Source organism: Perognathus longimembris, chromosome 4, assembly GCF_023159225.1.
Source record: "Perognathus longimembris pacificus isolate PPM17 chromosome 4, ASM2315922v1, whole genome shotgun sequence".
NCBI lineage: Eukaryota > Metazoa > Chordata > Mammalia > Rodentia > Heteromyidae > Perognathus > Perognathus longimembris.
In genome coordinates this window covers 83,746,009-83,772,666 of record NC_063164.1, presented here as the reverse complement: position 1 = coordinate 83,772,666, position 26,658 = coordinate 83,746,009, and the positions used below count along the sequence as shown (strand labels likewise).

The 26,658-nt window shown below is 41.7% G+C and overlaps 1 protein-coding gene across 1 annotated transcript in view; it reads left to right on the top strand.

The window, feature by feature from the left end:
* Positions 1-327: 327 nt before the first annotated feature.
* Ubxn4 (UBX domain protein 4) overlaps positions 328-26,658 on the top strand; it is a 45,714-nt gene continuing 19,383 nt past the window's right edge. Inside the window, exons 1-6 of the mRNA XM_048345763.1 lie at positions 328-1,152; positions 6,289-6,292; positions 13,202-13,230; positions 14,071-14,189; positions 16,339-16,516; positions 23,720-23,813. Coding sequence (XP_048201720.1) covers positions 621-1,152; positions 6,289-6,292; positions 13,202-13,230; positions 14,071-14,189; positions 16,339-16,516; positions 23,720-23,813 — 956 coding nt within the window. The 5' untranslated portion in view covers positions 328-620. The remainder of the gene's footprint in view (positions 1,153-6,288; positions 6,293-13,201; positions 13,231-14,070; positions 14,190-16,338; positions 16,517-23,719; positions 23,814-26,658) is intronic.

Genomic DNA, 26,658 nt, shown 5'->3' with positions numbered 1-26,658 from the left:
TCCCCTTAATTTCTTTTTGTAAATATTTTTTTTTTTTTTGTCTTTTCTTTTTTGGTACTGGGGATCGAACTCAAGATGTTCCACTTGCTAGGCAAGTGCTTTGCCACTGAACTACATCCCAGCCCTCCCCTTAATTTCTATGGCCCTGTAATGGCTCACTACAGCTTCTTTGGTCCTGCCCCGGAAACCAGGGTTACGTGTCCAAGGCACGGTAACAAACAAGCCTCAGAAGACTACAATTCCCGTCAGGCCTCATTGCAGCGGACGCCGACGTGTCTTAGCGGTTAGCCATCGCCCGGTGCTTCCGCTTCCTGTCCTCGGAGGATGAGGCCTCGTGTACACGCACCCTCTGTCCACGGAAGTGAAGCACTGAGGTGCCGAGCCGGCGGCGACGAGTCGTGTCACGTGACGCGGGGCGCGCCTGGACAAGCGCGCGGTTGCGCGTGTCCCAGGGAACCGCTGACGCGAGTGCGCGCTTGCGAAGAGTCGGAGGCGGTGGGGGGGGGCCGGACCAGCCGAGGGTTGCGAGGGCTGCCGGGCCCGACGGAGTGGGTGGGTGAGGTCAGCTCCGGGATCGCGACAACGACATTTCGAGCCAGCGCCTGAGGCCGAGCGGAAACATGCTGTGGTTCCAGGGCGCCATTCCGGCCGCCATCGCGTCGGCTAAGAGGAGCGGCTCGGTCTTCGTGGTGTTTGTGGCAGGTGAAGGGGGCGGGGGCCTGAGCCGCGGTCCCGGTTCTCCCCTGCTATCCCGGACGCCAGGCGGCCCTCACGGCTCAGCCAGCCAGGACCCGCCGCCAGTTCCCCTTCGGGAACTCAGACCCTCAGCCCCGCGCGCCAGCTCCTTGAGCTCCTGCACAGCGCCGCAGCCTATCCCCGATCCTCCCCTGCGGGTCTGGAGTCTTGCAGGCCCGGGCCCGGGCAGGCCGCGCCGAGCCGTCCTGGCCCTGAAACGCGGGGAGCCCGACGCCAAGAGAAGCTACCAGCAGGCCCTCACCGGGAGCTTAGTTATTAGCCCGGTGTGTCCCAGCCGGTTCTCAGCCAGGCCGCCGGAGGAGTGGTCGCCAGCGGACCCGGCCCGCCTCCCCAGTCCCTTTCCTCGGTCCCCCTCCCGGGTCTTCTGTTTTGCCCCCGTGGGGTGCCTGGACGCAGGTTTAGCTCGTCCGAGGCTGGCGTGAAAACTGTGCGGTAGGCTTCCCAAGTAGTAGTGGACTGTCAGAAAGCTGTGTCATCGGTTCGCAACAAAGAGAAACCACCTGATAGTCACGGTTGCTGGCGGTGGTACTGTGTTTCTACGGCGTACACTTTCCAGCTTTAAATAGGTTTCTTTCTTTCTCTTTGTATTAGTGCCAGGAAGGAGGTTGTCTAAGGTGGAATAACTACTGTGTTCCAGACTGATTTTTAATCTTTTTTTAAACCATTAGAGAAGTAAACGTTGAGTTTGTGATTCTTCCGTTTATGTATCTTTCTAGCCTAAGGTCTACAGTTTTCCAGAACGTAAACTACACTTATCCTATGTTGCTCTGTGTTTTTTGGTGCGGGTTCTGGGGCTTGAACTCTGCTTGGGCACTGTTTCTGAGCAAGACTAATGCTGTACCTCTTGAGCCCACAGCTCCACTTTAGGAGTATGTGTGTGTGTGTGTATACACACACATACATTTTGTTGCTTAATTATTAAGGTGTTGTACAGAGGCGCAGATAATGAGTAACTTTCAGCTTTTTGATGTTTGATTGGAGATGAATCTCAAGAACTTTTCCTGCCCCTGTTGGCTTGGAACCATGATCCTCAGATCTCAGCCTCCTAAGTACCTAGGATTTGAGGCGCCTGGCCTACTCTGGGTTATTTTGTCACGTATTCTGTTGTAGGACTGAAATTTTGTGGATTTACAGTAAGCCATCTCCTCGAGAGATTTTTTTTTTTTTTTTTCCATTCCTGGGCCTTGGACTCGGGGCTGAGCACTGTCCCTGGCTGGCTTCTTTTTGCTCAAGGCTAACACTCTGCCACTTGAGCCACAGCGCCACTTCTGGCCATTTTCTATATATGTGGTGCTGGGGAATCGAACCCAAGGCCTCATGTATACGATGCAAGCGCTCTTGCCACTAGGCCATATTCCCAGCCCAATTGTTCTTATTACTGAGACTTGATTGTGACAGGGACTAATTTGAGGTGTTCACTCATAATTCTCACACATCTTTAATGAGCTGCTGTGAGAAACAGATTCCTGAAATAGAATTTAATGTAGCCTAACATTTGAAATTTTTAATTGCTTTTTTTTTGGGGGGTAGCCTGGGGCTTGAACTCAGAACCTGGGCACTGCCCCTGAGCTGCTTTTGCTCAAGGCTAGCACTCCACTAAGCCCATATTTTCAGTCCTTTTAGTTGTTTAGATTCTGATATGTTGTCTGTTCTGGAGCTATATTATACTTTATACACTAACAAATTGTTGCTATAATCCAGTAAAGATGAAAGTGGGTTAAAATGAAAGTTCTATGACATGGTGTTCATTATGAGTTCAGTGATAGGTTTATGGTACTTAAATTGTGTTCTTGTAAAATTTTAATTGGTCCTTATGGCTAGCAGGTTTATTAACCCTTTGTAGATGATAAATTTATTTACAAAATCATAAAGTAACTTATACCAGAGTCACAAAAATAATTTACATCTTAACAGCCAAAATTTTTAGACACTTAAAAAACAGATGTCTTGGGGCTGGGGATATAGCCTAGCGGCAAGAGCGCTTGCCTCGTATACATGAAGCCCTGGGTTCGATTCCCCAGCACCACATATACAGAAAATGGCCAGAAGTGGCGCTGTGACTCAAGTGGCAGAGTGCTAGCCTTGAGCAGAAAAAAAGAAGCCAGGGACAGTGCTCAGGCCCTGAGTCCAAGGCCCAGGACTGGCAAAAAAAAAAAAAAAAAAAAACAGATGTCTTGCTTTTGTTGGGAAAAACTAAACTACTGTTTATGTAGTCATTTAAATTAGTGGTGAGGAAATCTAGGAAATGAAGAAATCTAGGACAATGGTAGCCATGTTTTTGAACAAAAAAAATCCCAAATTGATGGTTCTAAACATTCCAAAAAGTACTCTTGTTTATGTGTGGGAAAGAGATTAGGGGGATGAGTGTGTCCCCATCCATTCCTGGGGCTGGAACTCAGGGCCTATCCACTATCCCTGAGCTTTTTTGCCCAAGGCTGGCTATCTACCACTTGAGCCACAGATCCACTTCTGGCTTTTTGCTTGTTAATTGGATGTAAGAGTATCATGACTTACCTTTTTAGATCTCAGCCTTCTGTATAGCTAGGATTACAGGTGGTGTGAGTCACTGTGTTCATCTCAAAAACACTCGAGGCTATCAGTAAATTTGAAACAAGTGCTGTTATCCCCCTTCCCCCCCAGTGTTAAAGTTGGAACCTAGGGCCCTCTTGTATGCTGAGCAAGAACTCTGCTAAGACTTTGTGCATATAGAGATACACATATACTCATAGTGTGTATATCATATATGTATGTATGTATGTATGGGCTGGAATGTAGCTCAGTGGCAAAGTGCTTGCCTAGCAAGTGCAACATCCTGGGTTCGATCCCTAGTACCAAAAAAGAAAAGACCAAAAAAAGTATCCATTCTTCAATTAACTTTTTACTGATTAGCACATGTTATATGCATTCAGAATATTGAGTATATGCCAAAGGAGACTCTTAGTAGTCTACAGTGGAGTTGACCTATTTCAGAATATTTGGTTTTGGTTTTTGGTCTGTCGTGGGGCTTGAACTTTGGGCCTGGGCACTGTACCTTAGCTCTTCAGCTCAAGGCTAGTGCTCTACCACTTTGAGCCGCAGCACCACTTCCGGTTTTCTGGTTGTTAATTGGAGATGAGTCTCAGGGACTTTTCTGCTGAGGCTGGCTTTGAGCCAAAGTCCTTAGATCTCAGTCTCCTGAGTAGCTAGGATTATAGGTGTGAACAACAGCTCCTGGCATTAGCTAATTAATTTTAACTTTTTTAGCTAATTCTTGTTACTGTGGATATATATAGACAGTAGGCTGATAAAACTATAGCAAATTGCCTCAAACTTTTTTCATAACTTTGAGGAATATATCCAGAACCTTTGGAGTTTTTTTATTTACTTTTGTTGCCAATCTTGGGGCTTGAACTCAGGGCCTATACACTGTCCCTGCTCTGCTTTTGCTCAAGACTCATGCTCTACCACTTGAGCCACAAATCTACTTTTGGCTTTTGATGTAGTTAATTGGAGATAAGAGTCTCACAGAGGGCTGGGAATATGGCCTAGTGGCAAGAGTACTTGCCTTGTATACATGAAGCCCAGGGTTCTATTCCCCAGCACCACATATATAGAAAATGGCCAGAAGTGGCGCTGTGGCTCAAGTGGCAGAGTGCTAGCCTTGAGCGAAAAGAAGCCAGGGACAGTGCTCAGGCCCTGAGTCCAAGGCCCAGGACTGGCCAAAAAAAAAAAAAAAGAGAAGAGTCTCACAGATTTTCCTGCCTGGGCTGGCTTTGAGGCATGGTCCTCTGATTTCAGCCTCCTCAGTAGCTAGAATTAGAGTCATGAGCCACTGGTGCCAGGCTTAGAACTTGTTTTCTTATATATCAGACAACAACAGTAATATAATAACTTAATGCAAAATTTAAAAGACATCTTTATAGTTGAAAGAAGTAGTCTTAAGCACATATGTTGATTTATGAAAGTATTTAAGGGGAAAACCTTTTAGGAAACTTTATAGTTTATTAATTTTCTTTTGAGAGACGGGGTCCTTCAATGCTGCTTAGGCTGGCCATAACTCTTCCTCCTGCTTCAGCCTCCCAAGTAGCTGACACTGTAATTGTTTGTGTGTGCATGTGCATACATGCGTGCATGCGTGTGTGTACTCTATTACCAGTGCCAGACTGGAATTTGAACTCAGAGTCTTGTGTGTGTACTCCATTCGTGCTCAACCACTTGAGCCACACTTCCACTTCCAGCTTTTTGCTGGTTATTTGGAAATAATCTCGTGGACTTTTTCCCCTGGCTGGCTTGATTATCAGATTGTAACCTCCTGAGTGGCTAGAATTACCATCATGAGCCACTTAGGCCTGCCTGGCTGACACTGTCATTCATGGATGAATTAATCTAGAGTTGATGTTGGGAGACTATAGAGATATTACTACATCAAAACCAGAAATGAACAAGAATTTCCGGTTGTAGATATTTAAATTTAAAAAAGTGTGAAAAAGATGATTTGTTACAGTAGAATAATCTGACAATAACCCAGAAGCAAAGATCTATTTCTTCGTGTTGTGAGACAGACCAAAATTGGTTACTGTCAGACACTACTGATGGTCTTTTTTGGTTAACATTAGACTACAAAATCTTTAGGTTTTGAACACTGACATGTGGCATGCTGTGTAAAAGTGCAGTTAATTCTCCCTCCCATCCACCCCCACCCCCACCCCCTTTGGTGTTTTAGGCCCTGGGGCTTCACTTCTAGATTTTTGGTGGATAATTGGAGATAAGTGTCTCATGGACTTCTTGCTATTGATCCTGGTGCTTTTACTTAGCTCTTTTGCTCGCACATGGTTCTCTGTTGCTTGAGCTACACTGCAAAGAAATAGCAAGAATGTAAAATGAAATTATGTTAGGAGATGTATTTAGAGACCTCAAGTGTAGTGTTTGTGGGCCCTTATGAATATACTTTGGCTTTTACTTTGAAGAACTTTTGTATTGTTTTTGTTTGGTTGGTTGTTTGTTTTTTGTTCTTGTTTTCTAGTCCTAGGGCTTGGACTCAGGGCCTGAGCACTGTCCCTGGCTTCTGTTTTTGCTCAAGGCTAGCAACTCTACCACTTGAGCCACAGTGCCACTTCCAGCTTTTTCTACATATGTGGTGCTGAGGAATCGAACCTAGGGCTTCATGTATACGAGGCAAGCACTTTACCACTAGGCCATATTCCCAGCCCCTTTTACTTTGAAGAAAATGGGGCAAGAGGATGTTCTAGAATTTGTGTGTGTGTACATGTATGTGCGCACGTGCGCACACAGGTACTGGGGCTTAACACTGAGTCCAGGTGCTATCCCTTAGCTTATTTGCTTGAGGCTCACACTCTACCACTAGAGCCATAGTGCCACTTCTGGTTGGTTTGTACATGTGTGTGCCAGTCCTGGGACATGAACTCAGTGCCTGGACACTGCCCCTGAGCTTTTTTGCTCAATTTTAACACTCTGCTACTTGAGCCACAGCTCCGCTTTCTTTCTTTTTTTTTCTTCTTTTGTTTTCCTTTTGTTCCTTTTTAAATTTCACAGATTAGTAAGTCTTTGATGGGCACCAGCTTCCATGCTACCTATAATACTATAACTTGTGATTCATTTCCTTTTTTTTGTAATTTATTTATTAAACAAAAAATTTTTGACAAGGTGTTGTGCAAACAGGGTACAGTTACATAGTACCTTTCTTGTGATATCTTACACCCTGTTTTTCTTTTCCTTCCCTAGGTCAGGTAGACATTTATACAATACACAATGTACCAAGAACATATACAGTAGCCACGTGGCCTACGCCAAAGAAAATTCGCCTAGGGCTTTAAATGTAATGTCGACATTAGACAATATGTTGACAGTCTTATATGAACGTACGTACATAGCTTTTGAGTGACCTTTATATGTTGAGTAGTTGTTTGGTTTTAGTTACATAATGTTGGGTCACTGACCCAATCCTGTGGGAAATACCATTTGACAAGAAAGTTCTGGTTTCACAGACCTGGTCTCTACTGTCTCCCCATCACCCCATCTTAACAGTCATATATCAGGGAGATCATGCACCTTTGTTTTCTGTGTTCTAGGCTTGTCTCGCTCAACATTATTTGTTCAAGTACTGACCATTTCCCTGCAAATAACAATATTTCACCATTCCTAATCACTATGTAGTATTCCTTTGTGTATAGGTACCATATTTTTTGGATCCATTCATCTGTGGAGGGGCATCTGGGTTGATTCCACATTTTGGCTGTTGTGAATTGTGCAGCGTTAACATGGAAGTGCAAATGTCTTTTTGATATCTTGGGACCTGCTGTTCAGGATAGATGCCTAGAAGTGGTATGGCTGGGTCATAGGGTAGGTCTATGTTGACCTTTTTGAGAAACCTCCATACTGATCTCCAAAGTGGTTGTACTAATTTGCACTCCCACCAACAATGGAGAAGGGTTCCTCTTTCCCCGCACTCCCTCCAGCATTTGTTGTTGCCTGAGTTCAGAGTATAGGCCATTCTAACCGGAGTGAGGTGGTATCTCAGGGTTGTTTTTATTTGCATTTCGTTTACTACCAAGGATATTGAACATTTCCTCATATGTTTCTTTGCCATTTTTATCTCTTCTCTTGTGAAGTCTCTCTTTAGCTCCTTTGCCCATTTCCTAATTTGTTTACTGGGCTTGGGGGGGCTTAGTTTTTTTGAGTTCTCTGTAGATGACAGATATTAGGCCTTTGTCAGTTGCTGTGCTGGTAAAGATCCTTTCCCATATGGTTGACTGTCTTTCTATTTTGGTGGCTATGTCCTTAGTTGTGCAGAAACTTTTTAATTTGTAGTAGTCCCATTTGTCGAGTCTCTCCCCTATTTGTTGTACCCCTGGGACTATATTCAGGAAGTTCCTTCCTGTGCCTGTAAGTTCTAGCGTCTTTCCTACTCTGTCCTTCAGTAGTTTCAAGGATTCAGGTCTGATATTGAGTCCTTGATCCATTTTGAGTTGATCTTGGTGCATGGTGATAGGCTTGGATCTACTTTGAGTTTTCTGCATATGGCTGCCCAGTTCTCCCAGCACCAGTAGTTGAAGAGGCTATGTTTATTCCATTGTATGTCTCTAGCTCCTTTGTCGAATATCAGCTGACTGTAAGAGTGCGGTTTTATTTCTGGATCCTCAGTTCTAATCCGTTGGTCTTCCCGTCTGTTTTTATATCAATACCAGGCTGTTTTTGTTATGATGGCCCTATAGTAGAGCTTGAAGTCTGGTATTGTGATACCTCCTGCACTGCTTTTTTTGCCTAGAATTGCTTTGGCTATTCTAGGTCTTTTGCTGTTCCATGTGAATTTATGGATTGCTTTATCTATTTCAGTGAAGAATGTAACTGGGATCTTGATAGGGATTGCATTGAATTTGTATAACAATTTGGGCAATATGGCCATTTTCACTATATTGATTCTGCCTACCCATGAGCATGGGAGGTCTTTCCATCTCCTTGTGTCTTCTTTGATTTCCCTTATTAGATTTTTATAGTTCTCATTAAATAGGTTCGTCACATCCTTGTTTAGGTTGATGCCTAGGTACTTTTTTTTTTTTTTGGCTACTGTAAATGGAATTGTTTCCATAATTTCCTTTTCTGCTTGTACATTGCTGGTGTACAGAAAAGCTGCTGACTTTTGTGGATTGATGTTGTATCCTGCTACTTTGCCAAAATGGTTTATTAGGTGTAGGAGTTTGGAGACTGAGTTTTTTGGGTCCTTCAGATATAAGATCATGTCGTCTGCGAATAGGGATAGCTTGATTTCTTCCTTGCTGATGTGGATCCCTTTGATGTCGTCCTCTTGCCATATTGCTGTGGCTAGGGATTCAAGCACTATGTTGAAAAGAAGTGGGGAGAGTGGGCATCCTTGTCTTGTTCCTGAGTTTAGAGGGAATGATTTTAGTTTCTCTCCATTTAATACGATATTAGCAGTTGGCCTGTTGTATATGGCTCTTATTGTTTTGAGGAATGTTCCATCTATTCCTGTTCTCTCCAGAGCTTTTAATAAGTATGGATTGATTGATTGATTGATTGATTGATTGATTGATTGATTTATTTATTTATTTATTTAGGCCAGTCCTGGAGCTTGGACTCAGGGTCTGAGCACTGTCCCTGGCTTCTTTTTGCTCAGGGTTAGCACTCGGTCACTTGAGCCATAGCGCCACGTCCAGCCATTTTCTATGTATGTGGTGCTGGGGAATCAAACCAAGGGCTTCATGTATACAAGGCAAGCACTCTTACCTCTAGGCCATATTCCCAGCCCTGGATGTTGTATTTTGTCAAAGGCTTTTTGGGCATCGACTGAGACAACAATGTGATTCTTGATTTTAGTTCTGTTTATGTGGTGAATTACATTGATTGATTTACGGATGTTGAACCATCCTTGTGTCTGTGGGATGAAGCCTACTTGGTCATGATGTATAATTTTCTTGATCAGTTTCTGGATCCTGTTAGCTAATATTTTATTGAGGAGCTTTGCGTCTGTGTTCATTAGTGATAATGGTCTGTAGTTCTCTTTTTTTGTTGGGTCTTTGCCTGGTTTGGGATGAGTATGATATTAGCTTCATAGAATGAGTTTGTTATTTCTCCCTCTGTTTCTGTTTCACAGAAGAGTTTGAGGAGTATTGGTATTAGCTCATCACTAAAGGTTTTATAGAAATAGTTGGTGAATCCATCTGGGCCTGGGCTTTTCTTTGTTGGGAGGTTCTTGATTACCCCCTGTATCTCTCTGTAAGTTTTTGGTTTATTTAGTTGATTTATTTCTTCTTGGTTCAGTTTGGGCAGTTTATACTTCTCTAAGAATTGATCCATTTCTGTAAAATTATTGTTTTTTAGTGAGTAGAGGTTCTGGAAATAGTTCCTTATAATTGTTTGAATATCGTGTGTACTTGTTGTTATTTTTCCGGTGGAGTCCCTGATTTTACGTATATGAGTCTCTTCTTTTTTTTGTAAGTCTTGCGAGGGGTCTGTCAATTTTATTTATTTTCTCAAAGAACCAGCTTTTAGTCTTATTTATTTGTTGAATAGTCTTTCTATTTTCAATCAGATTTATCTCTTCTTTAATCTTTGTGATCTCTCTCCTCCTAGTCATTTTAGATTTGATCATTTCTTGTTTCTCCAGTTGTTTTAGTTTCATCGTGAGGTTATTCACCTGCTCTGTTTCCATTCTTTTATTGTGAGTGCTGAGGGCGATGATCTTGCCCCTGAGTACTGCCTTAGCTGTGTCCCATAGGTTTCTTTGTGATGTATTTTCATTGTCATTGTGGCTTATGAATTCATTAATTTCATCTTTAATTTGGTCTGCGGTCCAAGTGTTGGATAACAGTGTGGGGTTTAGCCTCCAAGAATGTGTATAGCTTCTGTGGTAACCGTTGTTATTGAGGGTTACCTTTAATCCACTGTGGTCAGATGTAATACATGGGATGGCGTCAATACTTTTGTATTTGCTGAGGTTCTTTGTGTGGGCTATGACATGGTCTATTTGGATTATGATCCATGGGCTGCCGAGAAGAAGGTGTATTGGGTCTCTGTAAGGTGGAAGATTCTGTATAGATCTGTCAGATCCATTTGGGATATGGTCTTACTTAGGTCCTCAGCTCCCTTGCTGATTTCTGGGTGTTGGATCTGTCTCTTGGAGAGAGTGGGGTATTAAAGTCTCCCACTATGATTGTGTTTGGGTCTATCTTGTTCTGTAGTTCTGTGAGAATTTGCTTGACATATGTAGGGCCTCTTTTGTTCGGTGAGTATACATTTATCACTGTGATGTCTTGATTCTGGATTTTTCCTTGTATTAAAATGTAGTGACCTTCTTTGTCTGTTTGAGTTGATTTTAATGAGAAGTCCAGCTTGTCTGAGATCAAGATGGCTACTCCTGCTGTTTTGGTAGGTGCGTTTGCTTGGAAGATCTTGTTCCATCCTTTCATTTTTTTTTTTTTTTGGCCAGTCTTGGGGCTTGGACTCAGGGCCTGAGCACTGTCCCTGGCTTCTTCTTGCTCAAGGTTAGCACTCTGTCACTTGAGCCACAGCGCCCCTTCTGGCCATTTTGTGTATATGTGGTGCTGGGGAATCGAACCCAGGGCCTCATGTATCCGAGGCAAGCACTCTTGCCACTAGGCCATATCCCCAGCCCTGTTCCATCCTTTCATTCGGAGCCTGTTTTTATCCCTTCTGTAAGGTGGGTCCCTTGTAGACAATAGACGGCACCTTTTTGTTTGCAGATCCATTCTGCCAGTCTGCTCCTCTTTATTGGAGAGTTTATACCATTTATATTCACAGAGATCAAGGATAAGAGTGTTTTTTCTCCTTCCTTTTTTTTTTTTTTTTTTTTTTGGCCAGTCCTGGGTCTTGGACTCAGGGCCTGAGCACCCTCCCTGGCTTCTTCCCGCTCAAGGCTAGCACTCTGCCACCTGAGCCACAGCGCCCCTTCTGGCCGTTTTCCATACATGTGGTGCTGGGGAATCGAACCGAGAGCTTCATGTGTAGGAGGCAAGCGCTCTTGCCACTAGGCCATGTTCCCAGCCCCTCCTTCCATTTTCTTGTTAGGCTGTTTTTCCTCTTTTTTTGTTATCTTTAGTGAGCTGCTCTTTCTCTTGGGCTCTGGCTGTTATAGTTTCTTTCTGTTTCTGTCTGTGTGTCCTGTACAATTTCTGTTGGGTGGGGTTCCCCTCTTAGAATTTGCTGTAGGGCTGGTTTTTTATTCACATATTCCTTTAGATTCTCTTTGCTATGGAAAGATCTGGTTTTCCCTCGAATATGAACTCTAGCTTCGTTGGATATTTTATTCTAAGTTGGCAGTTGTTGGCCTGTAGGACTTGGATGGTGTTCTTCCATTCTCTTCGCGCGTAGTAGGTTTGTGTGGAGAGGTCTGCTGTTATTCGGATCCTCTTCCCATTGTAATAAATTTCTTTCTTAGCTTTGGCTGCATTCAGAATTTGCTCTTTATTCTTGAGATCTGAAGTCTTGATTATTGTGTGCCTGGGCGTGGCTTTTCTAGGGTCTGGTGTTCTATAGGCTTCGGTTACCTGGATGAGGTCCCTTGTGAGACTGGGGAAGTTTTCTGCAATCACTTTATTGAAAATAATGTTGTAGCCCTCGGCTCTGGTATTGGACTCCTTCTTCTATTCCAATTGTGTGCAGATTATATCTCTTGTCTTTGTCCACTAGCTCCTGGATTAGTCTGCCCTGGAGCTTTACCATTTCTTGGATTGTGGTAATTTTTTGGTCCTTATCGGCTGCATCATCGTCCAAGAGAGATATTCTGGCTTCAATATGGCCAATCCTTTGTGGTGTGGATTCAAGTGCAGAGTTTATGGATGTCATGGAGCTATTTATGGTTGCCAGATCAGCTCTGATCGTGGAAATTTCTTCCTTTAAAGAGTTGTATTTTAAATCTATTTTTTCATTCATTTCACTTCTCAGGATGTTAAGGTCTTCTTTAACGGAGGTTTGCACTGTATCCATTTTTGCTTCCATTTCCTTGTTGGCTTCCTGCATGTCCTTCGAGACTTCCACTCTAAACTCCTGGAATTGTTTTCTGATTTTGTTTCTAAGGCTTTCCATCCTTTCTGCTATCATAGTCTCAGTTGATTTTTTATTCTCCATCTCCTGTTCAGTCATACTGCTTTTTGGGGCTGGCGAGTTGGCTTGCCCTTTGATGAAATTTGTTATATTTCTTTGTGATTTGCGCATCTGGAGATCTGTGGGTGGCTTCCCTGGTTTTGCTCTGTGCTGGTTCCCACTGGTCCGTCAGTGAGAGACTTGTTTGTGTCCTGGCTCTGGGTTTGAGTTTGGCTGTTGGACCTTACTGCCCAATGGATGAGCGTGACCGTCTCGGTTGTTGCCACTTGAGCCACAGTGCCACTTCTGGCCTTTTTATATATGTGGTGCTGAGGAATCTAACCCAGGGTTTCCTGTATATGAGGCAAGCACTTTAGCCACAGGTTATATTCCCAGCCCTTTTTTCTTTTTTTAATGGTGCTGGTCCTAGGGCTTAACTCATGGCCCAGGCACTGTCTCTGAGCTTCTTTGGCTCAAGGCTAGGCTCTAACCATTTGAGCTACAGCTCTACTTCTGGTTCTTGGTGTTTTATTGGAGATAAGAGTCAAATGGACTTTCCTGCCAGGGCTGGTTTTGAATTGTGATCCTCTGATCTCAGCCTCCTCAGTAGCTAGGATTACAGGTATAAGCCACTGCCACCCAGCTTGGACATTTAAGGGTTTTTTAAATCATTTTATTACTTGTTATTATCACATATACAAGTAAGTCATGATCGTTTAGTCTTCTTGATACAGGTTAATCTTGGTATTAGATAATAATAAGCTATTCAGGAAGCTGCTTGGTAGATTGATACTAGTGATTGGTACAGTAAAAACTTTCAAAAACAACCCATTTGGGAAATACTTCTATTAGCCTAGTGATTTTTTGTTTGTTTGATTTTGTTTTACAGTGAAGCCTGTCTACAATTTTCACAAATCTGTATCCTTCCAGTGAAGTACTGGGTTTGTTTTTTGTACACAGATGTATACACATGCTACATTTTAACTCTTAACTTGTCAACTCAAAATTTAGAAATTATTGTTTTATCTTCTTTGTGGAAACTTCATATTACAAAGTTGTTGCAGGGGGCAAGCAATGCGGAGCAGTTGAAATGTTAGAAGGAATGGGCAAGGCAGTAGCAAGGTGAATGTAGAAGAATAGAGGGGCTAGGGATGTGACTTAGTGGTAGAATGCTTGCCTAGCATGCATGAAGCCCTGGGTTCGATTCCTCAGTACCACATAAATAGAAAAACCTGTAAGTGGCACTGTGGCTCAAATGATAGAGTTCTAGCCTTGAGCAAAAGAAGTTCAGGGATAGTGCCCAGGCCCTGAGCTCAAGCTCAGGACTGGCAAAAAAAGGATAGAGGAAAACATTCTTTACTCAAATATGCCATACAAATATGTATCTTCCTACCCTTCTGGTTCTCACAACCGGATTATAGGCAAGGACTTTTTTTCTTTTTTTGCCAGTCCTGGGCCTTGGGCTCAGGGCCTGAGCACTGTCCCTGGCTTCTTTTTGCTCAAGGCTAGTACTCTGCCACTTGAGCCACAGCGCCACTTCTGGCCATTTTCTGTATATGCGGTGCTGGGGAATTGAACCCAGGGCTTCATGTATATGAGGCAAACACTCTTGCCACTAGGCCATATCCCCAGCCTTAGGCAAGGACTTATTTAATAAATATTACAGGTTTTGAAAATATAAAAATATTTTCTTTATCAATAGCATTTTATAAAGCCTTTTATTTCACATGAATTGTTAGACTTAATCAAACTGTACAGATCCTGTAGTGTGTATTCCATCTAGTTTCTTTATTGGTGACAGTGGAATTCCTTTGGAAGTAATAGCAGGAAGTGTTTCTGCAGATGAACTTGTTGCAAGAATTCACAAAGTCCAACAGGTGAGTAAAAGCTAGAACTATTCTTTGCATAAATATATGGGGGAAAAATCTTCAGAATTTTGACATTGGGATGTTTTTGGATCCCCCTGTATATTCAAGAATTTGCTGTTCTACTAAACTTCCCTTTTTTCTCTTTCCTCCTATTTTCCCCTCCTCTCTGTCTGTGTCTGTCTGTCTGTCTGTCTCTCTCTTTGTATGTTTTGTTGGCTTTGGGGGGGACAGGGTTTCACTATGCTGCCTAGACTGATCCTGCAACTCTCTATGTAGCTGGCCTTAAACTCTTGAATTTCTTCCTTGGCCGCCTGTGTTCTGGGATTGCAGGCATATACCATCACTCTTGGCTTATGTCATTAACCTTAAAAAGTAGTAAATAAAGCTTCCTGAATTTACAAAACCTTTTTTTGTTTGTTTGTTTGAGTCATAGTCTCACAATATTTCCTAGGCTGGCCTCAGATTCCTGAACTCTGTTCTCAGCTTCCTGAGTAGTAAGGGTTTGAGGCTGGCTGGAATTTGAGATCTTTCTGTCTCCTGCTGGGATTCCAGGCCTCTGGATTGGTTTTGAAAATAGCATTATGATGATACAAATGCCCTATAGTATCAACTATCACTTGAATATTCTGTTTTCCCTATTCTAGTCACGTAATGTACCTCATCATTACTTTGTTAGAGAGTTGCTGACACATCAAAATTTTAGCTGTGTATTGCTTGATATAATAGCTTATAACTTGTTTGAATTCTGATTTGAAGGGAAATCTAGTTTTGTTTTTTTAGAAATCTAGTTGTTTTAATTTTTTTTTAATTGTTTTTTTTTTTTTTCAGGGATAATACTAGAGTCGAACTAGGGACTTGAGCTCTTTGCTTGACTTTCTTGGTTTTTTTTTTAACCATTGGTACTCTACTACTTGAGCCATACTTCTAGTTATTTAGTTTTGCTGGTTAGTTGGAGATGGAGTCTTGTAGAAATTTCTACCCTACTAGGGATAAGCTTCAGCCACTTGAACCTGACATTCTTTTTTTTATTGTTGCCGTTAACATACATTAGATATACCAGGGAATTTTGTTATAGTTCCACATGTGTATAGTGTTATCCAATTGAACTCCCCCACTCTATCATTCTCTCTTACCCTCACCCCCTTCCTAGTACACTTTCAACAGGCTTCATTATCTATTTTCATACATGTAAACAGACTATTCATCCTTGTTTATCTAAACTTCCTATTACCCTAATCTGCTGCTGCTAGTACCTACCTCCCAAAAGAGGTTCTTCATTCATGCATGATCATGAATATGTATATCTTTCAGGTACAAATTATACCGATGGGGGGAAAACATATTCAAGTTTTTTTCTTTTCTTTTTTTTTTTTTGCCAGTCCTGGGCCTTGGACTTGGCCTGAGCACTGTCCCTGGATTCTTTTTGCTCAAGATTAGCACTCTGCCACTTGAGCCACAGCGCCACTTCTGGCCATTTTCTAGATATGTGGTGCTGGGGAATCGAACCCTGGGCTTCATGTATACGAGGCAAACACTCTTGCCACTAGGCCATATTCCCAGCCCCATATTCAAGTTTTTTGAGCTTGGCTTGGCTTGTGAGATATGATATCCTCCAATTGTATCCATTTGTTTTAATGACATGATTTCATTTTTTCCTTTGTGGCTATGTACACACACATAGTATATACACACATCTCATATTTTGGTACCTTGACTATACTATCATTTGGCTATTGTGAACAGGGTTGCAAAAACCTAGGTTTTCACATTTGCACATTTGTATATTGATTTACTTTCTTTTGGATAGTGATACTGTGGGATCATAGAGGAGCTCTGTTTTTAGGAGTTTTTTTTGTTGTTGTTTTTTAGGAGATGTCATACTGAGTTCCACAGTGATCACACTAGTTTACATTCCAACCAACAGTGTATGAATTTCTTTTTCCCTGAATCCTCACCAATATTGTTTTTTGTTCTTGATGATTGACATTCTGATTGGGATGAGATAAAATCTTAGTATGGTTTTGACTTGGGTATAAAACATTTTTCATGTGTCAGCTGTTTTTATTTCCAAGAACTGTCCAGTTCACTTGTCCATGTGTTAATTTGGACTATTCTTTTGCTGCTTAGTTTTTTGAGTTCCAATTTGTTTGCTCCTCAGATGCACTTACTGAAAGGTGAAACATCAGTGGCAAGTGGCAGCCAGTCAGAAAGTCCAGTGTCCACTTCATTTGCCTCATTTGAACCTAACAACGCTTGTGAAAATTCTCAGTCAAGAAATGCAGAAGGTTGTGAAACATCACATACTGCTCCTGATACAAAATTAGATACTGCAACAGGTAATTTTTTTTTTCCTTTTGAGACAGCATTTCACTATATAGGACAGTGTGGTCTCAAACTAAGAGTCCTTTTGCTTCTACCTCCCAAATGCTAAAATAATGGGTATGTATTATCACACCTAGCTTTAACAGGTGAACCTTTTTATACCTTTTTGTGTACAATAAAGGTTTTCCTTTATTTCATTTTAAAGGGCAAATGTTGAGGCTCGAGGTACAGTTCAAGTGGTAGAGTACCTGCCTGTCTAACATGAAGTGCTGAGTTCAAACCCTATTTCTGCTAAGAAACCAACTGACCAAACAAAAACAAAATAAAGGATACAGCTCAGTTCAGTATTAGGGTACTTTTGTAACATATACAAATGCTAGATTTGATCTCCAGCACTACTTATACGAAGTTCTATGGTCATTTAACTTTAAATGTAGGTTAAAATTTAGAGTATTATTAAATATATGGGTGTTATTTAATGTCAGAAGATAAAATCAGTGTATGTGCCTTTTTTTTTAATGTGATATGTACTTCAGGAAATGTCATTATGACATTTAGCAATTTTATTACTCCAGGCCTAGAGAATATTGAATGGATCAAATGAGCTACTATATTTGCAATCATTCTTACAATATCTAAAATTCTGTACAAGCCAGGTCCTGGTGGCTCACACCTGTAATCCTAGTTACTCAGGAGGTTGAGATGTGAGGATCCTGGTTCAAAGCCAGCCTGGGCAGGAGAATCTGTGAGACTATCTCCAATTAAACAGAAACAAAGTGGAAGTGATGCTGTGTTTCAAAGTGGTAGAGCACTATCCTTGAGCAAAAGAGTTTAGGGACAGCACCCAGGCCCAGAGTTCAAGCCCTATGACCAACAAAATAAAATAAGATTCTATACATGCTAAAGAAAACAGTCTAGTTTGGTGTTTTGTCTTGTTTTTTTCTCCTCTTCCCACTTCACTTCTTTTAGTGCTGGTTTGGGGCTTGAATGTCTCATGCTCATGCCTAATTGCTCATGGCTAGCACTCTACCACTTGAGCCATGCCTATAGTCTAGAGAATGGTATTTCATAGAACAATCTATGTACAAGGGCTCATTATTTGTAAAATAGTGAGGTTTTTTTTTTGTTGTTTTTTAGTTTTCTTGCCAGTCCTGGGCCTTGGACTCAGGGCCTGAGCACTATCCCTGGCTTCTTTTTGCTCAAGGCTAGCACTCTACCACTTGAGCCACAGCACTATTTCTGGCCATTTTCTATATATGTGGTGCTGGGGAATCGAACCCAGTGCTTCATGTATACAAGGCAAGCACTCTTGCCACTAGGCCATATTCCCAGCCCTAAAATAGTGAGTTGGTAAGTTTCTTGAGCTAGTGGTATCCAAGCCCCATATACAAGATCTAATCTTGATTATCTCCCTTCAAGTCTGAGATGATGTAGTATTTAGAACACTCGGAGACACTGTGTTATAAAATAGCTTGTTTTACATCTCTAAAACTATTTGGCTCTATGTTAAAGCAATGTGTCAGTGGACATTTTCATGCTTTTTAAGAACTGGGGGGGAAACAGAGCTGATGGAAAAAGTAGAGAAGATGAGAGAAATTTCCTCCTTCTTCCCTACTTTGTAATGAACTTTGAACTAGGACATCAAGCATGGTACCCCAAGTGCTCTAGAGCTGAGCTATGTATTCCCAACCCCCAAAGAGAAGTTTGTTACTGTATTATGAAACTGTAGTTGAAGTTGTTGTGTGATGTTATATTAGTATCCTAACAGATAATCTTACTATAGAATCCGAGAGTCATCTAAGGCTTTTCAGATGAGGTTATACTCTGACAAACCTATCAATTTTAAGTTGAAAATACCTTAAGTTAAAAATATATTTAGGGCTGGGAGTGTGGCCTAGTGGCAGGAGTGCTTGCCTCACATACATGAAGCCCTGTGTTCGATTCCCCAGCACCACATATATAGAAAACGGCCAAAAGTGGCGCCGTAGCTCAAGTGGCAGAGTGCTAGCCTTGAGCAAAAAGAAGCCAGGGACAGTGCTCAGGCCCTGAGTCCAAGCCCAGGACTGGCCAAAAAAAAAAAAGCCACGCATGAAGTAGTGATGCTTGCCTCTAATCAGTCAAGAGGTTGAAGAATATTGTGAATTGAGGCCACCTGGATTATATATCAAGATCTTGTTTCAAAAATAAAAGCCAATGGGCTGGGGATATGGCCTAGTGGCAAGAGAGCTTGCCTCGTATACATGAGGCCCTGGGTTTGATTCCCCAGCACCACATATATGGAAAACGGCAGAAGTGGCACTGTGGCTCAAGTGGCAGAAGTGCTAGCCTTGAGCAAAAGGAAGCCAGGGACAGTGCTTAGGCCCTGAGTTCAAGGCCCAGGACTGGCCAAAAATAAATAAATAAATAAAATAAAAGCCAAAACAAAACTCATATTTAATATACTCAGCCTACTGAATAATATATCTTCATAATACTGTACATTGTAGAGTATTGGCTTACCCTTACGTTTGTGTGTTGAATGGAAGCTGTGCTGCTTCCTAGCATAGAGAACTGTATTGCAGCCCAGAAAAAGATCCAAATTGAAAGTATGATACTGAAGGGGTAGCTTAGCAATTGAATGCCTGCCTACCAAATGGAAGTTCCTGAGTTTGAATTTCAGTACTGCCAAAAAAAATAAAAAAGAGAGAGAGAGAAAAGGAAACAAGTTACTCAAGGGAGAGCATGAGATTCTGAATTGAAGTCACAGTACCAGCACAGAAAACAATAAAATACATTTTTTCTTTTCTTTTTTTCTTTTTTTAACTCAGCCTGGGCACAGTCCTTAAGCTTTTCTGCTCAAAGCTAGCACTCTTACCACTTTGAGGCCCCAGCAGAAGTCTTGTGGTGGTTAATTGATGGTTAATCGGAGATAAGAATCTCAGTGGACTTTCCTGCCCAGGCTGGCTTGATCTCAGCCTCTTGAGTAGCTAGGATTATAGGCTTGAACCACCAGCATCTGGCTTGTTTTAGCAAGTATTTATTTTAGTTAGACAGAGCTAAAGTAGGCAGAAATGGAGAAGAGAAACATTTCCTGCTTCATAATCAGGAAATGGAGTTAGATGTACAAAATGACAGCTCTTAGCTTATAATTTTTGAGCTGGACAGATATATTTGGCTATATCAGGCTAGCTCAAGCAAAAAGTTAAAAAGACCTTATCTCAGGCTGGGAGTATGGCCTAGTGGCAAGAATGCTTGCCTCCTACACATGAAGCTCTCGGTTCGATTCCCCAGCACCACATATATGGAAAACAGCCAGAAGGGGCGCTGTGGCTCAGGTGGCAGAGTGCTAGCCTTGAGCGGGAAGAAGCCAGGGACAGTGCTCAGGCCCTGAGTCCAAGGCCCAGGACTGGCCAAAAAAAGACCTTATCTCAACTAAGGCATAGTGATTTGCTCATCATCCCAGCTAGGAAGAAAGATAAATAGGAAAATTGCAATGCAGGCTGACAAGGGCAAAAACACAAGATCCATCTCATTTATAAAGTAACTAAAGGTAAAAAGGGCTGAGGATGTGGTTAAGGTGGTAGAGTACATGCCTAGCAAGTGTAAGATCTTGAGTATTACCCCTTTTCTACCACCCCAAAACAAAACTTTTTTTCTGCCAATCCTGGGCCTTGGACTCAGGGCCTGAGCACTGTCCCTGGCTTCTTTTCGCTCAAGGCTAGCACTCTACCACTTGAGCCACACTGCCACTTCTGGCCGTTTTCTATATATGTGGTGCTGGGGAATTGAACCCAGGGCTTCATGTACACGAGGCAAGCACTTTTTGCCACTAGGCCATGTTCCCAGCCCATAACAAAAATTGTTTATCATGGAAATTTATAAGCATTCTGAAGCAGAAAGCAGAAAACAGCGAACCCGCAATATACCTGTCATCTAGCTCCAATAATTTGTCAGCATCAGCTCAGTTTTTGTTGAACTTACAGAACCACACTCACATTGTTTTGTTTGTTTTTGCCAGTCCTGGGTCTTGAACTTAGGGCCTGGGCACTGTCTCTGAGCTTCTTTTGCTCAAGGCTAGCACTCTGCCACTTGAGCTACAGCTCTTCTGGCTTTTTTCTGTTTATGTGGTACTAAGGAATTGAGCCCAGGGCTTCATGCATGAAAGGCAAGCACTCTACCACTAAGCCACATTCCCAACCCTCTCACATTGTTTTGAAATAAGAATTTCAACATTTGTTTTTTGTTGTTTTTGTTTTTTCCATCTCTCCCCTTACCTCTCAATCTGGAGATTGAATTTAGTGCCTATTCTCACTCAGCTTTTTTGCTCATAGCTACCACCACCTGGCCCCAAGTACCAGTTCTTGAATCTAGGGCTCCGCATACTTGCTTGGCTTTTTCACTCAAGGTGTTCTACTCCTGGAGCCACATCTTCACTTACAGCTTTTTTTTTGGTTAATTGAAGACAGAACTCTCATGGATTTTTCTGCCTAGGGTGGTTTCAAACCCTGATTCTCAGATCTCAGCCTCCTGAGATCTGTGTGAGCCACCAGTGGCGAGCAAAGGTGTAACTCAGACTAGTCTCTAACTCATGATTTTCCTGCCTCATCTTCATTGTTGACATGTGCCACCATGGCAGGCAGTTGACATATTGAGCCTATTTTAAGACTCCTAATACATTTTCATTGTGTTTGGACTTAAAAAAAAAGTTACATGTTTATTCCAGGTATAAGTAACAGTACAAAAATAGACTACAATTTAAGACATTTTGCCAAAGCTATTTAAGTACAGATAGCATCATTTACAATTGTGGATAATGATTTAGAAGGCCTTTACTTTGTAGCCCTGTAAGGGAAAGACAGAAATGACTTGTCAGTGTAATAGTTCAGGGCAAACTTGTGAAAAGCTTGAAAATTACACAAAAACTGGAGGGAACATTCAGGGAAATTGTTTGATCAGCATTCATAGTTGTAGAAGAACGCTGTTTTAAAGTTTGTTTTGTAGCAATATATTTTTATATTTTGTTGAGGAACATAAAGCAAAACTTCTTTGGAACAAACTTGTGCTAGTCCTGAGGCTTAATTGAGCATTTGTGCTTAAGGGTAGCACTTGACTGCTTGAGGCACAGCTGTACTCTTCTGGCTTTTTGATGGTTAACTGGAAATAGTCTCACTGATTATCCTACCCAGGCTGGCTTTAAACCATAATCCTTAGATCTCAGCCTCCTGAGTAGCTAGGATTACAGTATAGGCTTAAGCCACCAGCATCCAGCTTGGAACATACTTCTTTCTCTTATATTCAAATAAACATTGCTAAAAGTAACATGAGGGTGGGAATGTAGCTTAGTGGTAGAGTGCTTGCCTAGCATGCCTGAAGCCGCCTTGGGTTTGCCTTCTCAGTACCACATACACAGAAAAGCCTGGAAGTAGCACTGTGGCTTAAGTGGTAGAGTGCTAGCCTTGAGCAAAACAAGCTCAGGGACAGTGCCTAGGCAATGATTTCAAGCCTGGGACTGGCCAACATAAAAAAGTAACATGACTATGTCAGTATTTATTTATTTTTTTGCTATTAGCTTATATTAGTTATACAGAGGTCTGGATTTCACGTTTAGTATATATTTAAGTTCATCTCTATCACTCTTTCTTCCCCTTCTTTTGATAACAATTTCAGCAGGTTTCATGGTTAATTTATATAATTGCAAACAATATAGTGCTTTTTCATCCTCCTTATTATCTTAATACCTTCCTGCTAATACTTTGCTCCACAGAGCCTACCCCTCCCCATCCCCCTCTTGATCCACAGCTTTCAGTGAAGTTTATGTTGTATTTATATATACTTCTGTGTATTTGATTTGTTTTGTGTGTTTCTGTGTTCCATAATCTTCCAAAGATTATAACTGTAAAAAAGGTAGTAAGGAGACTAGGAATATGGCTTACCAGTAGAGTGCTTGCCTTGCATGCATGAAGCCCTGGGTTCAATTCCTCAGCACCACATAAACAGAAAGAGCCAGAAGTGGCTCAAGTGGTAGAGTGCTATCCTTGAGCAAAAAGAAGCCAGGACAGTGCTCAGGCCATGAGTCCAAACCCCAGGACTGGCAAAAAAAAAAAAAAAGTAATAAGGAGGGAAATAACAAGTTCCAAAAGGAAGTATCTATGCTCTACAACAGGTCAGGATAAAATTCTATCCTTTGGAAAACCTTAGACAAACTAGTATAGATACAAAGATTCTAAGGAATCACTCTAGAGCCAATGATTGTTTAGAGTGAATTCCCAGGATCAGAATTGGCCTCTGGAGCAGCACTGTCCGATAATGTAGAGCCCCATGTTGCTATTTCAGTTAAAATTAAGTATAATGAAAAATTAGCACTATGTGCCAGTGGCTCATGCCTGTAATCCTAGCTAGTCAGGAGACTGATCTCTAGAATATGACCATTTGAAGCCAGTCTGGGCAGAAAAGTTTGTAAGACTACACCTTCAGTTAACAAAATGTCAGACTGGAGGTTTGGCTCAGATTGTAGAGTATGAACTGTGAACAAGCAACCTGAGAAGGAAGCTCAAGACTCTGAGTTCAAGCCCTGGTTCTGGAAAAAAAAAAAAAAATCACTTCCCTTTAATAGCCATATTTGGCTTCGGATTAATATATTGGACCAACAGCCATATTTGGCTTCGGATTAATATATTGGACAAAATGGATAATTGTATATTGCTGTTCTTCTGTGAGGCTTATTGATGCCCTTACATGTCTCCTACTACATACATAATTTCTTCATATTGTTCATCTTTTATTTTGATGACCTTGTATTACATAACTACTTTATTTCCATTGATACACTTAAATCCAGATTCAACCCTCAGGAGTAATGGCAGATAACCCCTTATCTCTTGCACTATTCTCAATGTAGCATACTTATATAGTGCTTAAGAAACAAGCCCATGGGGCTGGGAATGTGGCTTAGTGGTAGAGAGTTTGCCTAGCATGCCTGAAGCCTGGATTTGATTCCTCAGTTATCACATAGACAAAAAAAAGCTGGAAATGGTGCTGTGGCTCAAGTAGTAGAGTGCTAGCCTTGAGCAAAAAGCCACTCAGGGACAGTGGTGCTCAGTCCCTGAGTTCAAGCCCCAAGACTGGCAAAAAAACAACAAAACAAAAAAATGCTCATTAACAAGTTTGTTTTTAACCTAAAAGACTTAAACCTTTTTAAAAATTAAATGCAATATTCTTCTTTTCTTTTCATAATTAAGGAGGAGAAAGTTCAAGCCATGCCACTCCCTCTCAAGAGAATAGTGGTTGTTCAAATCAGAGATCTGCTGAGGACCTCACCATCAGAGTGGAAAGGTTTGTATTTTTGCAAGTAGAACTTCCTTTTTAAAAAAAAAAAAAGAAAATTGAATGCTAAAATTGCAACAATGAAGTTTTAGAATTCTGGATTGAAATTTTTGATATCCTGAGTCAACTGTGTCTACAAAAAATTGCTTTTTTCATTTTTTTTCCAGGCTTGACCTCTGGGCCTGGGTGCTGTCCCTGAGCCTCTTTGTGTTCAAGCCTCTACCACTTGAGCCACAACACCACTTTCAGCTTTTTCTGAGTAGTTTATTGGGGATAAGAGTCTCACAGACTTTTCTTCCTAGGCTGGCTTTGACCCCGCAAGCCTCAGATCTCAGCCTCCTGAGTAGCTAAGATTACAGGTGTGAGCCACCTGCCCCTGGCAAAAATTGCACTTTAGAAGTAAAACTTCCTATCAGTCAGGTAGTTGTAGGTCTGATTATTTATTTCCAAGAATCTTTTTTTTAACAGCTACTTTAGTATGTTTGTGCTTCCATGTATCATTTCTGCTTTTACCTGTATGCTACAAGGATAACAACTTCAGATGGCCATAAACATTACCTCATTTTACAACTGTACTGAGCTGGGGTTCTGTTTAACTGAATGCTAGTCCTGGGGCTTAGACTTGGGGCCTGAGCACTGTCCCTGGCTGCTTCTTTTTACTTAAGGGTAGCACTCTACCACTAGAGCCACAGCACTACTTCTGGCTTTTTCTATATACATGGTGCTAAGGAATTGAACCCAGGGCTTCATGTCTGCAAGGCAAGCAGTCTGCCACTAGGCCATATTCTCAGCCCCTAAATGTCTTTTTTTATGAGCTATCTAATAATTATAATAGCTTCGGATTCTTCTCATTACAAGCATGAGTTGGTGCTGGTGGTTCATGCCTGTAATCATAGCTACTTAGGCTGAGATCTAATGTTTGAAGTTCAAAACTAGTCTGGACAGACAAATTTGAGAGACTCTTGTGTCTAATTAGCCAGCAAAAAGCCAGGAATAGAAGTGTGTTCAAATGGTAGAGCACCAGCCTTGAATGAAAAATTTAATAAGAGCATGAGGCCAAGCTGACAGGGGTGGCTGATGCTTATAACTCTAGCTACTCAGGGAAGCTAAGATTTGGGGGCTTGCAGTTCAAAGCCACCCCAGGGAGATAAATCCAAGAGACTCTTATCTCCAATTAACTGTCAAGCCAGATATGTAAAGCTATCTGTAAATCTATCTTTTACAGATGACGTAAAAGATAGAAACTGGTGTGGAAGGACGGGGAGCTTCATACCCTGGTAAACTCTGAAATCATTGCTGCAACAAGGAAGTATGCAATAAACAAGTGGTAGAGAAAGTTGTGGGAATTTTTTTTTTTTAAGCCAGAATTTGAGGTGCGAAGAAGTATTAGAACAGGGCTGGGGATATGGCCTAGTGGCAAGAGAGCTTGCCTCGTATACATGAGGCACTGGGTTCGATTCCCCAGCACCACATATACAGAAAACGGCCAGAAGTGGCGCTGTGGCTCTAGTGGCAGAGTGCTAGCCTTGAGTTCAAAGGCCCAGGACTGGCCAAAAAAAAAAAAAGTATTAGAACACTAACCTTGAGTTCGAAAAACCAAGAATAAGAGGCAAAAAAAAGTATTAGAACACTAACCTTGAGTTCGAAAAACCAAGAATAAGAGGCCCACACACACACACACACACACACACACACACACACACACACACACACGTCTTTATTTCCAGATGAGTCAAGTGCTATTTAGATGCAAGATTGCAAGATAGAGGGCAGTTTCTGTTTTTACTGTTTGTTAATATCTTTCATTTTGACAGAATGTTCTCTGATACCTACATGTGTAATTCTGCAAACAAAAATCATATCATATATTGTGAGTGTCAATGGGGGGGGGTGGCAAACGTTCTTATTGGAGCCACACCTAAGATTTTACTGGTTAACTGGAGATAAGAGTCTTATATACTTTTCTGGCTAGGGTAGCTTCAAACCTTTATCCTTAGGTAGCCTCAAACAGCTAGGATTAGAGGGATGAGCCATCTGTCCCTATGCACTGCCCCAGAGCTTTTTGTGCTCAAGGCTAATGTAATATCTGGTGGTTAATCAGAGATAAGAGTCTCATGGACCTTCCTGCCCCATCTGGTTTTGTAACTATGATTATCAAATCTTGGCTTCCTGAGTGAAGAGTTACAGACAGTCACTAGTGCCTCGCTGAAATTAATTGATCAGATTAACCTATCCTACCTATATCTTAGTACTAATAATTCACAAGCTGAGTTTGTCCTTCATTGTATTAATCCGCATTTATAGCCTATAAGAAATTTTTTATAATTTTTATTATTATGAAGGTGCTATACAAAGGGGTTATGATTACATAAGTCAGGTAAAGAGTAAATTTCATTTCTTTTTTTTTTGGGGGGGGTGGCCAGTCCTGGGGCTTGGACTCAGGGCCTGAGCACTGTCCCTGGCTTCTTTTTGCTCAAGGCTACCACTCTGCCACTTGAGCCACAGCGCCACTTCTGGCCATTTTCTGTATACATGGTGCTGGGGAATTGAACCCAGGGCCTCATGTATACGAGGCAAGCACTTTTGCCACTAGGCCATATCTCCAGCCCAAGAGTAAATTTCTTATTGGACAGTTGTCACTCCTTCCCTTGCTCTCTCCCAGTTTTTCCTTCCTATCCCCATCCACAAGTTGTATAGTTCATTTTCAGCAGTGTTTAGTGAGTACCACTGCTGCATTTACTCTTAATGCTTGTATTGAATCTTGACAATAACACAAACAATGCAAATGTGGTCCAAATGTCATGGTTTATACTCAGGATTTCTATCACCTATCAGGATTCTATCAGGATTTCTA